Genomic DNA, 12121 nt, shown 5'->3' with positions numbered 1-12121 from the left:
CACTTGGACGACCTGCCTTTTTGATTGTCCATGTGCTGATTTGGGTGGGGTTTTAGATGTATTTCTGTTTCGACTATGAGTCCCATGGTGTACAAAGAGAAACAACCATACAAGTAGTTTTCTTTAAAGCATGGTTTTGGATATAAACTATGTCTATCTATCATTCCACAAATCTACACCTATTTTGCTGTCCATCTGCTATTTAACTGAACCCTGTAAGATGAACAGGGCAAGAGGCAGAGCAACAAAGGAAGCACCATAAGGGTTCCAACTTCATTGCTGACAGAAGAGGCAGAATGTCAGTGGGGGCTCCTATTCGCCACTGGCTAACGAGGGCCTGAACCTGCATTGTTGTTAGTGATGTGAAAGGAGAAGAAAGTAGGAAATGGGAAGGGAGGGTAACAGGAAAAGAGGAGAAGCATGAAGAAATAGTGTCGGGGCTAACTCACATCCCCCCACCACATTTATAACAAACATAGTCATATAACCACTTAATAAGACACTCCATGTGATGCTTAAATTGTGCACTTTTCAGCAGACAGTGTGTTATTAATTATGTGCTGCATGGAATTTGTTACAATTATAATCTCACAAGTAAAATTCATTTTGTGGAAAGCATATAATCAAAAATCTTTTTTTAATAATTATCTTTCATTGTTTCTATGGACTGTAATCATTTATGTTACTATTCAGTTATTGATGTTTTATTTACTCAAATTTTCATCACTTCAGTTTCAAAAGGCAATTTCATTGATTATCATCATGCATTTAGTCATAAGCTAATCATTTCTGTTATCAACTGCCTACTTTAATGAACTGCAACATTCAGATTATAGTCTGCTTGTTTCTTTACCATATTTAAAGTAACTATTAATAAAACAGAACCTTACCCCCTCATCCTGCGATAGTGGGTTGTTGACCATCAGGTCATGCTGATCAGCAGTCTTCCGAGGGTTTATTATATGCTGATGATTAAAAACAAAACAATTATAACAATGAAGTGTCCTACATATCACCGATATTAAATCAATACGTGAAATATTACTTACTATTTCTTTAATCTTTGTATACCACATTCTTAATTCTGTTGTCTTACTTATCCATTGGCTTCTATCTTGGGGGAGAACATTTAGAAACAGCTGTCAATAACAACAACAAAAAAAGGAGTGAGAAATATGTTTCTAAAAGAACAAAGCCTGACATAGAAGAAAGAAATACCGTATAAATTAGAAATATAATTTAAAAATAAATGATAAATCACCCTTTCATAACATATACTGAAACAACAGATATGGAACAATGCAATTCCTCAACATTTGAGTTTAACAATCTTTCCTAGAGATGAAAGTAGATGGGAATTCCCATTCATTGTTAGCTTAGTCAAGGGTGTCCTTCTGACTGTGCATCCTTTCATTTCTTTCTCTCTCCCTGCCACCCTTTCTTTCTTTGTCTTTCTCTCTCCCTGCCCCCTTTCTTTCTTTCTCTCTCCCTGCCCCCTCAAACCACCCTGCTTCCCCGAAGCACCCTGCTTCCCCTGCCCCCCACACACCCTCCCCCCTCCCGCCAAGCCAAGTCACCCTGCTTCGCTGACGCACCCTGCTTCCCGTGTTCCACAACTTTTATATTTTTTGGCCCCAAAATACACAGTACTCATATCAACAAAATCATCACCATAAAAAACCTGCATGAGGTGGTCATTTTCAATTGTAGAGACTCCTTTAACAGTCAGAAATTCTATCAGGTATGTTGAACAAATTGCACTGAAGAATACTCACTGCATGCTTCCATTTCACAAGCAATAGCAAAATAGACTCTTTACACTCAGACACTTCTTGCCAAATGAGGTGAAGTAAAAGATTTCAAAGGACAAGTGAACACATGTAGAGCATTAGTGCTGTCATCTGCTGATGAATTAAGGTTGATACAGGAATTACTATACATTTAACATACCCGTATTTGCCGGCGTATAAGACGACTTTTCAGTACCTTAAAATCCTCCCCAAAGTCGGGGGTCGTCTTATACGCCGGGTACTGTTTACATGCCCTTACTTTACATGCCCTAACATCTCCTTCCTTACCTCCTTACGGTGCTTACGGTACTAGTAAACCTGCGGGGCCATGGCGGGACATCAGTGTGACAAGGGTGCCAGCTCCTTCATCCTGCGCAGCGGGAAGCAGCGGCGCTCTGGCCCCACCCCTTTTCTCTTTACTACGTCTCTCGCACATGCGGCCGTGTGTGGAGTCTAGCCCTTAAGGAAGTTGCGGGGGCGAACAAGAGGCTTTTGAAGGCTTTTAAAGGGAAACTGTCATGCCAGCAAACTTGCTAGGGACTTGCCTGGCACTTGCTCTCTCCCTCTATATGTTATCTTCCTTCTATCATTGACAGTTTCAGTTTGATTAACAGTTTAGAAAACAAATAGCATGGCAGCTCCCATGGGTTTATTGTTCTATTCAGCTTTAGTGAATTAATTAAAATTGTTGAAATAAATTCTGATGTTCTTTTAAGTTTTATTTGTTGTGCAGAAGGTGTGCGGAAGAAGGGGTAGTCTTATATGGCGAGTATATAACAAACTCTATATTTTAACTGTAAAAGTTGGGGGGTCGTCTTATACGCCCAGTCGTCTTATACGCCGGCAAATACGGTACATATAAATGTATTTTTTATTGGCTTTTATTGATTCTATTAAGTGTATTTTTTCCACATCTTCGAGCAGAGACGTCATAAGCATATGGTGTTTCTTATACAATAAGGGGCTCATAAGCTAAACTTAAATACGTCTAAAAACCCGCCCAAGTTGGCACTTGAGACAATCTAAAAGACAGGTCGTCCAAGTGCTGATAATCAAAACAGCTTTTTGGATGTATCCAGGGACATTTTAGGTCTCTGAATCCTACTGTGTGCCCAGTGCTAAAAGGGGCATTTTTGGAGGAGTGGTTGGGGTGGGATGTGGGTCGACCTAAACTTAGTCATCCTACAGCGATATAATCGAATGTTTCACGAGACTGCCTAGATTAAACTTATACATTGTGAGTTAGATGATGTAAAGACAGATATAAGAGCCCAAAAGGTATCCAAAGTGACCAGATAACCACTACAGGGACAAAGTAAAGACCCACACACACTCCCCCCATGTTCACTGACCCCCTCACCCCCCCAAAGTTAAAAATAAAAACGTACATACAGCTCTCCCGTTGTTTTCGCGGGGGGTTAGGTGCAGAGCTGGCCCACGAATTGCGAAAAATCGTGAATAAGTTTTTTGGCCGGCTCTGACCCACCCCTGCGTCCCCAGATCTTACCTGCCGCATGGCAAAAGTGATCTTCCTATGCTCCTGCCCTGTGCAGAGCCGTCATTAAAATGGCTGCCGTGAGTTCCCGTTGTAGTCCCAGGAGGTAGTGGTAAAACCTACCTTCACAAAACACTTCTTTGCACCTTTCGTGCTCAAGGTAATATTGCACTCCCTGTTGCCTCCACAGGTATAGCAGCCAATCTTCTTAAGGGTGGGAGAACATACCACTCCCATTTCAAATTACCTGTGCCTACACTCGAGAACTCAATATCAAATATGCGTCTCAATTCTACTGATGCTGAAAATTTAAGATCCGCTAAACTAATCATTTGGGACGAATGTACTATGGTTCCCTCTGTAGCTCTTGCAGTAGTTGACAAACTGCTGCAAGAAATAATGGATAACAACAAACCCTTTGGAGGAAAATACAGATGGAGAGTGAGTGAGTAAGTGAGTGAGAATGAGTGAGTGAGTGAATGTGTGAGAGAGAGAGAGACAGAGAGACTTGTTGTGAATAGGGGTGGAGGAGAGAGGCAGAAATATTGGACTCATGGAGGGACAGAGAGCAATGTTGGTCAGGGAAGGGAATGAGGTCAGGAGAAGAGGAAGCGTGCAGGAGGCAGAAAGTGTTGGACTCATGGAGAGAGAGAGAGAGAGGGAGTGAGAGATGGATGAGGAGGGCAGAAAGGAGGGAAGGAGCAATGTCACATTCAGGGGAAGGGGCAGAGGGTAAAAAGTTGAATTTATGGAGGGGGGAAATAGAGATGTTGGTTAGGGGAGGGAATGAGGACTGGAGAGAAAGCGTGCAGGAGGCAGAGAAAAAGAGATGTTGGACTGGTTGAAAGGAGGATGTGGCAGTATAGAGAGTGGGAGAGATACACCTTGGATCTCTCTCGCTCTCTTTCCCCACTCCCTTTGCAGCAAGGGAGGGAATGAAAGAGAGAGGGAGACATTTTGCCAATGGGGGTGGAGGAGAGGAAGAAAAGTTGGACTCATAGAGGGACAGAGAGAGAAGTTGGCTGGAGGAGAGGAAGTGTGCAAGAGTCAGAAAGAAAGAATTACTGGATGCACAGTCAGAAGGAAGTACAACCAGAGACTCATGAAATCACCAGATAGTAAAGGTAGGAAAATGATTTTATTTTCAATTTAGTGATCGAAATATGTCAGTTTTGAGAATTTATATCTGCTGTCTATATTTTGAACTATTTGTCTATTTTTCTATTGTTGTTACTGAGGTGACATTGCATATTTTAAAGTCATTTGCCTTGACTTCTTTGAGAAAAAAAACCTGAATATAAATGATATATTAACATTTTCTCTGCATACAGTGTGTTTTGTGTTTTTTTTTTAATTTTGTGGTTACCATTATGTATTAAGATTATATTGTGTGTATATGAAAAATGGATGGAAAAAATGCATTACAATTAGTATTATTATTAAGGGGGTGAGGTCAGGGGCGGAGCTTGGGTGGCTTGAAGAAGTTGAGAAACATTGGGCTAGAGCATAACAATGCCTATTTCTCTGGATCTAGAGTCTGAAAAGAAGTGGTGAATTGTGTTTCATGCTATTACTGAGAAATTAAGCCCTGATATCTACACACCTCCAAGGAATAAATTCAGAGGAAGTAAGTCTCTTTCAATGGAAAAGGGGCTTTATGGGATGAGTGTGAAAGGGTAGTCTCAAGAGTAAAATAAGGAAATACGTATTCCTTTGCAGATAGTTCACTGGACAAATGGAACAACATCCCAGTGGAGATGGTAAAGCCAAGGACAATATCAGAATTTAAGAAAGCAAAGTACTTCCAAAGGAGAAGAGAGAACTGTAAAGCTAAGTAGGAGGCACAGATGGGCCCTATGGTCTTTATGTTCTACATTTTGACACAACTGTAAAAGCTAATAGCAAATCAAGGGATGAAATCCCTTAGAAAATTCAATAGTTCTTTCATCCTAATCTTCCAGAGCATCAGAAAATATATTAATAAATTGCAACCAGAAAACTGTAAATAAATATTTTCATCTTACCTTCCAACACACACTGCGGAACCTGCTGCTTCTCAGCTGTCCATTAATCCCCTTCAGTCGTATGGCTGCCAAATAATTGTTGTTTACAAATAGTTCTTCCCATTCTTTACTACAAAGAAAAAGCAAAGGTGTGAGAAGACGAAAGGGGGAAAAAGAATTACTGCTGTTAAGGTACGTATTATTCAGCAAGTACGACTACATAGAACTTTTTTTTTTCTTTTGAACACCTGTATTATATTTAGTTTGCACTGTTTCTGAACACATGATGGTCTTTTTGGGCATATTTCTTCTTCAGATTTAATGAATATGTAGATCACTATAATTATGCCAACTACTGAAATGTATAATGTCTGCAAAGGACATTTCCTCTAAAATGTTGGTACTACAATTTAGCACATAAAGAAGAAAATGGATATTAATAAAGGTACTTGAATGTTTCAGTCATAGACAGCAATATACCTATTCTAGAAAAACATAACAAAAAAGTGTTCATTATTCCTTCTGTATATGACAATCTTTACAATGAACCTTTTCTTTCTAATGACAGGATAGGCACTTAAGCATAACAGAAGACTACTTTCTTTAAATTTTAGTGCTATTTACCACTGAAACCACTTCTTCTTTCTACATGATCAGTTTGAAAATTTTAACAGGTGCTGGCAAATTTAAAAAACATAAAAAAATTAAAATGATTCTCTATATAAACTGTTAAACGCAAGCTTGAGTACCTTGCAGTACCTATCCTGACTAGATAAACAACCTAAATATGCCTCCTAGGCATGCAGACACCAGGGGCCTAACACCTGTGCCTCATTAATATAGAACTAAATCTGCTCTACTGGGAAACAATTGGAAATTAATTGTCCCAAACCACCTACTGAGTTTGAACTTAAAAATTAATTCTATATTTCTTACATCTTCTACTAAAACTGATCTTAATAAATAATATTCCAGTCATGCCACAGTCAGCACAAATTGGTCTAGGTCAACTGAGCAAGTTTTTATGGCAGAAATATCAGATATCAATAGGAATTTTCATTGTAAGATAGACAGGGAAACAATAAAAAGGGCGTCCTGAGGTAATCTTTTCCCTCAAGATGTAATGGGTTATATGTGAAACAAATAAATCAAGATGCAAGACAAAGTCACTATAATGAAAGATATCCAAGTCAGTCAGGAATTAGACATTAACCTTTTATTCTTGTGCCTTTATCTGGAAGCATATCCTCGCTTATAATGCCAGAACCAACAGAGATTTTAACTATTCCCACATTCACTTACTCATGGGAAAAGTCCAAATCAGTGGATCAAACTAACTTATACAGAATAAGGTTTCAGAATATATCTGCATTATCAAAAAAAAAAAAAGTACAACTAGGCTTTACTTTCTTATAAATGCTTACCAAAGCACAACAAACTAAAGTCCAAAAGGACAACATTCATTCCAGTGAAATGTTAGTGGTTGATATTCAGGAGAATTTATATAGGTAGAAGTGACAGATTAAATTACAATTTCTGGTGGAATTCTGTATGTCATATATACAAAATGGAACTCACTATAGCAACGCAAAAAGGTTATTTTAGTAAATTTCAGAAAATCTGGGGACCATTAACTGATTTTTGTAATGAATGATTAACTTTTCCCATGATAAGATATTTGATTAGGGGGGAAATGGATGGGCTTTATTTGTTGTTATTTCATAATACAGGACTATTTGAATAGTTTTACAGTAATGATACTTTTATGTATTATTGAGTAGGGAGGGAGGGGAGGTTCTATTCAATAAGAATAATTTAAATATTAGATTTCTTACATAATTTTAAAATATTACAGAATATTAATTTGTTATGAAATGTTATACTTAAAGCATATATTAGAGTTAATCAAGTGTGTATCTTTAAGTTCATATGAGTTTAACTGCTACACTTGTTGTAACATGCAAAAATGAATAAAGAATTTAAAACAAAAAAAAACAAAACGAGATTCGGACCCAGATTTTCACATGCATTATCTTTTTTTTTTTTTAAGGCAATCATTTTTATTGGAGAACAGAACAAAATACAAAACAAAACAAGAGGTAAAGGCAGAGAACACCCAATAGTACGAGATGTTAAAGTCCAAATGCACCGAAAACAGTGACAAGAACAGGTGCACAGGTGAAAAGAACATTGTACAGTACATTAACTATTACAGTACACTTGCAGAGGAGACCAAATCTGATGAAAGGCATAGTGCAACCTTCGTCATTCAGCCATTCAAAATTCATATTGATAGGCATTAAGTACCATATGCCACCATTGAGAAGTAGATACTGAGGACTGCTGTTTCCAGTGTAGCAGCACGGTCTTAATGGCCAATCCGATCAAGATGTCAAACAAAGCAGATTGAGGCCGAGGAAGTGATGGTTCCAGAATGGCGGACCGCACCACCACCATACGATAGCACAAAGTAGCAGGAAGAGGGAGAATGTGCCCCAGAATATCCCACACCTCCAGCCAAAATCCAGAGATGAAGGAACAGTCAAATAGCAGGTGCTGGAAGGTGCCAGTAGCTACCAAGCATCTCCAGCAGCTGGCAGACAATTTTGTTGAGACCCATTGCTGCTTGACTGGAATCCACATAGATTTATGAAGAACAAAGTACAGTGATTGACGAATGGAGGACGAATGCAAGGGTCGATTACAACATCGCCACACCTGGGACCATTGATGCTCAGTGATAGTACAGCCCAAATCCTGCATCCACATCTGCTTGATTGGCAAAGTACGATCAGTTTCTGAAGATACAAGAGCACCATATATTACAGACATTACATGGGGCCTTGAGCTCCAGTGAGTCAACAACGGAGCATAATAGGCTGAGCCCAAATGAAGACCCTCCAAATGAGGCCCAAAAGCAGCATGGATATTATGACAGAGTTGGAGATATCTATAGACCTGGTGAGAAGGTACCTCATATAAAGATTGTATCTGAGCAAACGGCATTAGTCTACGAACAACAAGGAATTTTTGCAAATGCCAAATATCATAGTTGATCCAGGTAGGCCAAAACACCATACGTAATGCGAGACTAGAATGCAGCACTAGAAAACACAACTTCTTTGCTCCACGGATAATGAAGAACTGAGGTACTGCGAGCTCTCGGTGGGTGGGAAGGCATTCGCGGATGTGTGGTGTGGTCAGTCTAAAAGCTTATGAATTCTTAAAGTACTAGTGCACTTTTCACTGTCTGTACTGAGCTCCGTGGATGACATCACCCACATGTGAGAATATGCTGCCTGCTTGTTCTAGGATAAATTATTTTACGAGGGTCATTTCATAAATAATGCACACTATTTTTTTTTTTTTTTTAATTTACATGTTTTTTCCAAGTATTTCTTTACAATCCTTCAATATAGTCTCCCTGCTTTGCAATGACTGAGTCCCAACGTCTGGGTAGCTTCATTATTCCATCCAACATACCATTTTAGTTCAGTTGCTGAATGGCTTGGGTACCGGCGCAAGAAAACTCTTCCAGAGATGCAAAATGATGTCCACCCATAGGTTGTTTCAACTTTGGTAAAAGGTCAAAGTCTGGTGGTCTCATGTCTGGACTGTAAGGAGCATGAGGTAACACCTCCCAGCCGTATTCGTGTAGTTTTTCAGTGACATTCCCTATGTGCAGGCAAGCATTGTCATGAAGAATGAGTGGCCCAGCCAAGAGCAAATGAGATTGGGTTTTGTGCATTTTTCTGCATATTGTTTGCAAAAAATAACGATAATACACTGCTGTGACACTTCTTCCATATGGAACTTTGTCTATGATGATGATGCCTTCATGATCATAAGCAAAAATCATCATTTGTTTGACTTTTGATTGAGCTCATTGAAATTTTTTTGGTTGTGGGGAAAATGGAACTCTTCACTTGTCATTGAAAAACTACGCGAATACGGCTGGGAGGTATTACCACATGCTCCCTACAGTCCAGACATGAGTCCACCAGACTTCGACCTTATTCCAAAGTTGAAACACCTATGCATGGACATCGTTTTGCATCTCTGGAAGAGCTTACTTCTGCCGGTACCCGAGCCATTCGGCAACTGAACAGAACAGTGTCTTGGATGGAATAATGAAGTTTCCCAGATGTTGGGACTCGGTCATTGCAAAGTAGGGAGACAATATTGAAGGATTGTAAAGAAATACTTGAAAAAAAAAATAAAACATGTAAATTTAAAAAAATAGTGTGCATAATTTATGAAATGACCCTCGTATAACAGAAAGGGCAAACAGATGGATAGAATATCTCAGTGGAAGAAAGTATATGGATTCAAGAAAGCATGGGAGAACCACAAAGAATCACAAGGGGAGAGGAGAAATTGTATAGCTTAGTAGTCAGTGTGGACGGGACAGACTGGATAGGTCATGCAGTATTTACAGTATCTGTTGTCATTTTTCTATTTTCTAAGAACTACTGAGAAACCACAGGAACAAGGACATATTCCAGACTTCTAATATACAAAGAAAATCAAGAACTAACAGCTATTAAAATATTGCTACACTCATCAAAAGACAATGAGCATTGATGCTTCTCTTTCTTTGTCTCTATAGCTCATTCTATTTTCAAGGGACACGAAGCCATCCTTCCATTATTCCAAAAAATAGTGGTTTTGTGGGTTGTCCATCATTATCAACTTCATCAGCATGAAAGTTCAATTTACAGATCTACACATTTTCTAAGCCTACTAAATATTCTTAGTAGTAGCAATAGCACAAATATGTAAGCTGGTGCATTAACAATTTGGAACACTCTCATTCCAAGCAGTTAAAAAAGAAATTGAAGATTTAAATTCATTTTTCAAACTATATAGTATATTTTTTGCTTTAAAGGCTTTATCGCATTTTCCTAATTTACAAAATACTGTATGTCATGAGATTATAATCAACCAATCTAGATAATCTACTGGCAAGTTTATGACAGAAGCCACTTACTGGTGTGCCCAAAATATAGTCTTCACACCAGTTATTAAAGACTAATACACGTATAGGCTTGCATAAACAACCAGATACTTATTGGTTTTTTTTTAAATCTTGCCTTTTAAATTATAACAATAAATTAATGTTCTTGCAGTGCAAAGAGGCAGGTGTTGATTAGAAAAAATATTTCACAAGTTTGATATTCTTTCTGCACAGTTGAGTACTAACTTAACTTTCTAAAAATGCATTTACAACGAATGCTCTGCATGTTCTCCACAAAAAAAATTAAAAAGCTTACAATTTTTCTTTTATGATACTCACATTTTTTTCTCCTAAAAGCTTCTCCCACATGTAGCCAAGAATCAAGAATCAGAAAATGTACAGGCAGTACCCGGGTTAAGAATGAGTTCTGTTTTTTAAACCATTCTTAAGTTGAATTTGTATGTAACTTGGATTCTGCACAGTACATAGTCTAAAAAAACATTAAAGAAACAGTCCTCAAAATAAAGTACTGTGGTTTAACAGAAAGAAAAGATAGGTGGTTTACACTTATTTTTGTTCATCATCAGTCTCACTGTTCCCTCTCCACTACCACATCCAACATTTCACCCTCTCATTTCTCTCTTCCCCATGTATCTGTACCTCATACCTCTCCCACAACCATGTCCAATATTTCTTTCTCCCTCCCTATGCCCAACAATTCACTTCTCTTCATTTCCCCATGTGCACTGGCTCTGTTTCCCTCTTACTCAGACACCCATGTCCAACAATTCTCCCTCTCCCACCTCAGCATCTCTTTCCCTCACTCCCTCCATTGTTCCATCCTATCTCCCAAGTTCATGCTCCCTCGCTCCTTTCTTCCTTCCTTCCATTCTTTGTCCGAAATTTACGCTCCTTCTCTTCCTTCTGTGTCCCGTGACCCTGCTGCTCCCTTCCTATGTCAACGCAATTCCTCTTCCTCCCTTCCTGTTCCAGCACAAGCCTCCTCCCCCCTTCCATTCTGAGTCCCAAATTCATGCCTCCCACAGGTGTTTACCTCCTCTGGCCGGCTCCCTCCTCCCAGCTGCACTTTTCTTGGAAAGCTGCAAGTGATGACTCCTGCACACGGTCCCCTGGTCTTCGCAAAGCCGCGATTAGCAGCTCCTGCACATGGTCTGCTGACCAGGAAGCCTTCCTTCTGATGTCTGCGACTTAGACCTCAAACCCTCTAGGCTCCATGTGCATCGATGGGAGGATGGAAACACATCTATCACCTGGTAAAGCCCTCAGGACCATTACAAGGTCACACAACCTGCGCTCAAGCACTGGATAACCATGAGCAAGCTCTGTTATGAGGGGAACAGTCCCAGAGCCTCCAAATTGTAAGTAAAGGCTGACTAGGTGGGCTCCCCTAACGGTTGCCCTGCTAGCTACAACACAGTCCAGAGAGTCTGTCGTCTTGTAGTCAGAGCTGTCCCAGCAGAACCTCTGCAGCACTGAAAGCCTCACAATCTGGATAAAATACCCCAAAATAATAAAAATTGATCTCAGAGCAGATCAGAAATCTACCTTCCAACACAAGTGTAGAAGGAACAACTGAGAAGGATATGAAGCTGAAGAAAATTTAACTCCTTCTACACAAACTCACAGGTAGGGATACAAGTTTCAAGTTTATTTACATTTGATGGATCGCCTATTACGATATCTAAGCGATGTACATTTTAAAAACCAACAGATTTTGGTAATACATTTAATATTGTTGGACAAGACATTAGACAAAGGGATTAGACATACATGAATAAGTGGGTAAGAAGGGAAAAGTTACAATTGTAATATTTAGTGAAATTACATAAAATGGAAAATACATTAGGTAAGAATA

General features: G+C 39.1%; 1 protein-coding gene across 20 annotated transcripts in view; it reads right to left on the bottom strand.

The window, feature by feature from the left end:
* TBC1D5 (TBC1 domain family member 5) overlaps nt 1-12121 on the bottom strand; it is a 759729-nt gene that overhangs the window by 358271 nt on the left and 389337 nt on the right. For all 20 annotated transcript variants that reach the window (XM_033930686.1, XM_033930692.1, XM_033930693.1 and 17 more), the window contains 3 exons: nt 5310-5418; nt 1050-1139; nt 891-965 (listed from right to left, as the gene is read on the bottom strand). In XM_033930686.1, the coding sequence (XP_033786577.1) occupies nt 891-965; nt 1050-1139; nt 5310-5418 (274 nt within the window). The remainder of the gene's footprint in view (nt 1-890; nt 966-1049; nt 1140-5309; nt 5419-12121) is intronic.

Source organism: Geotrypetes seraphini, chromosome 2 (assembly GCF_902459505.1).
Source record: "Geotrypetes seraphini chromosome 2, aGeoSer1.1, whole genome shotgun sequence".
NCBI lineage: Eukaryota > Metazoa > Chordata > Amphibia > Gymnophiona > Dermophiidae > Geotrypetes > Geotrypetes seraphini.
Note: the sequence above shows the minus strand (reverse complement) of the source record. Positions and strands in the feature narration are given on the sequence as shown.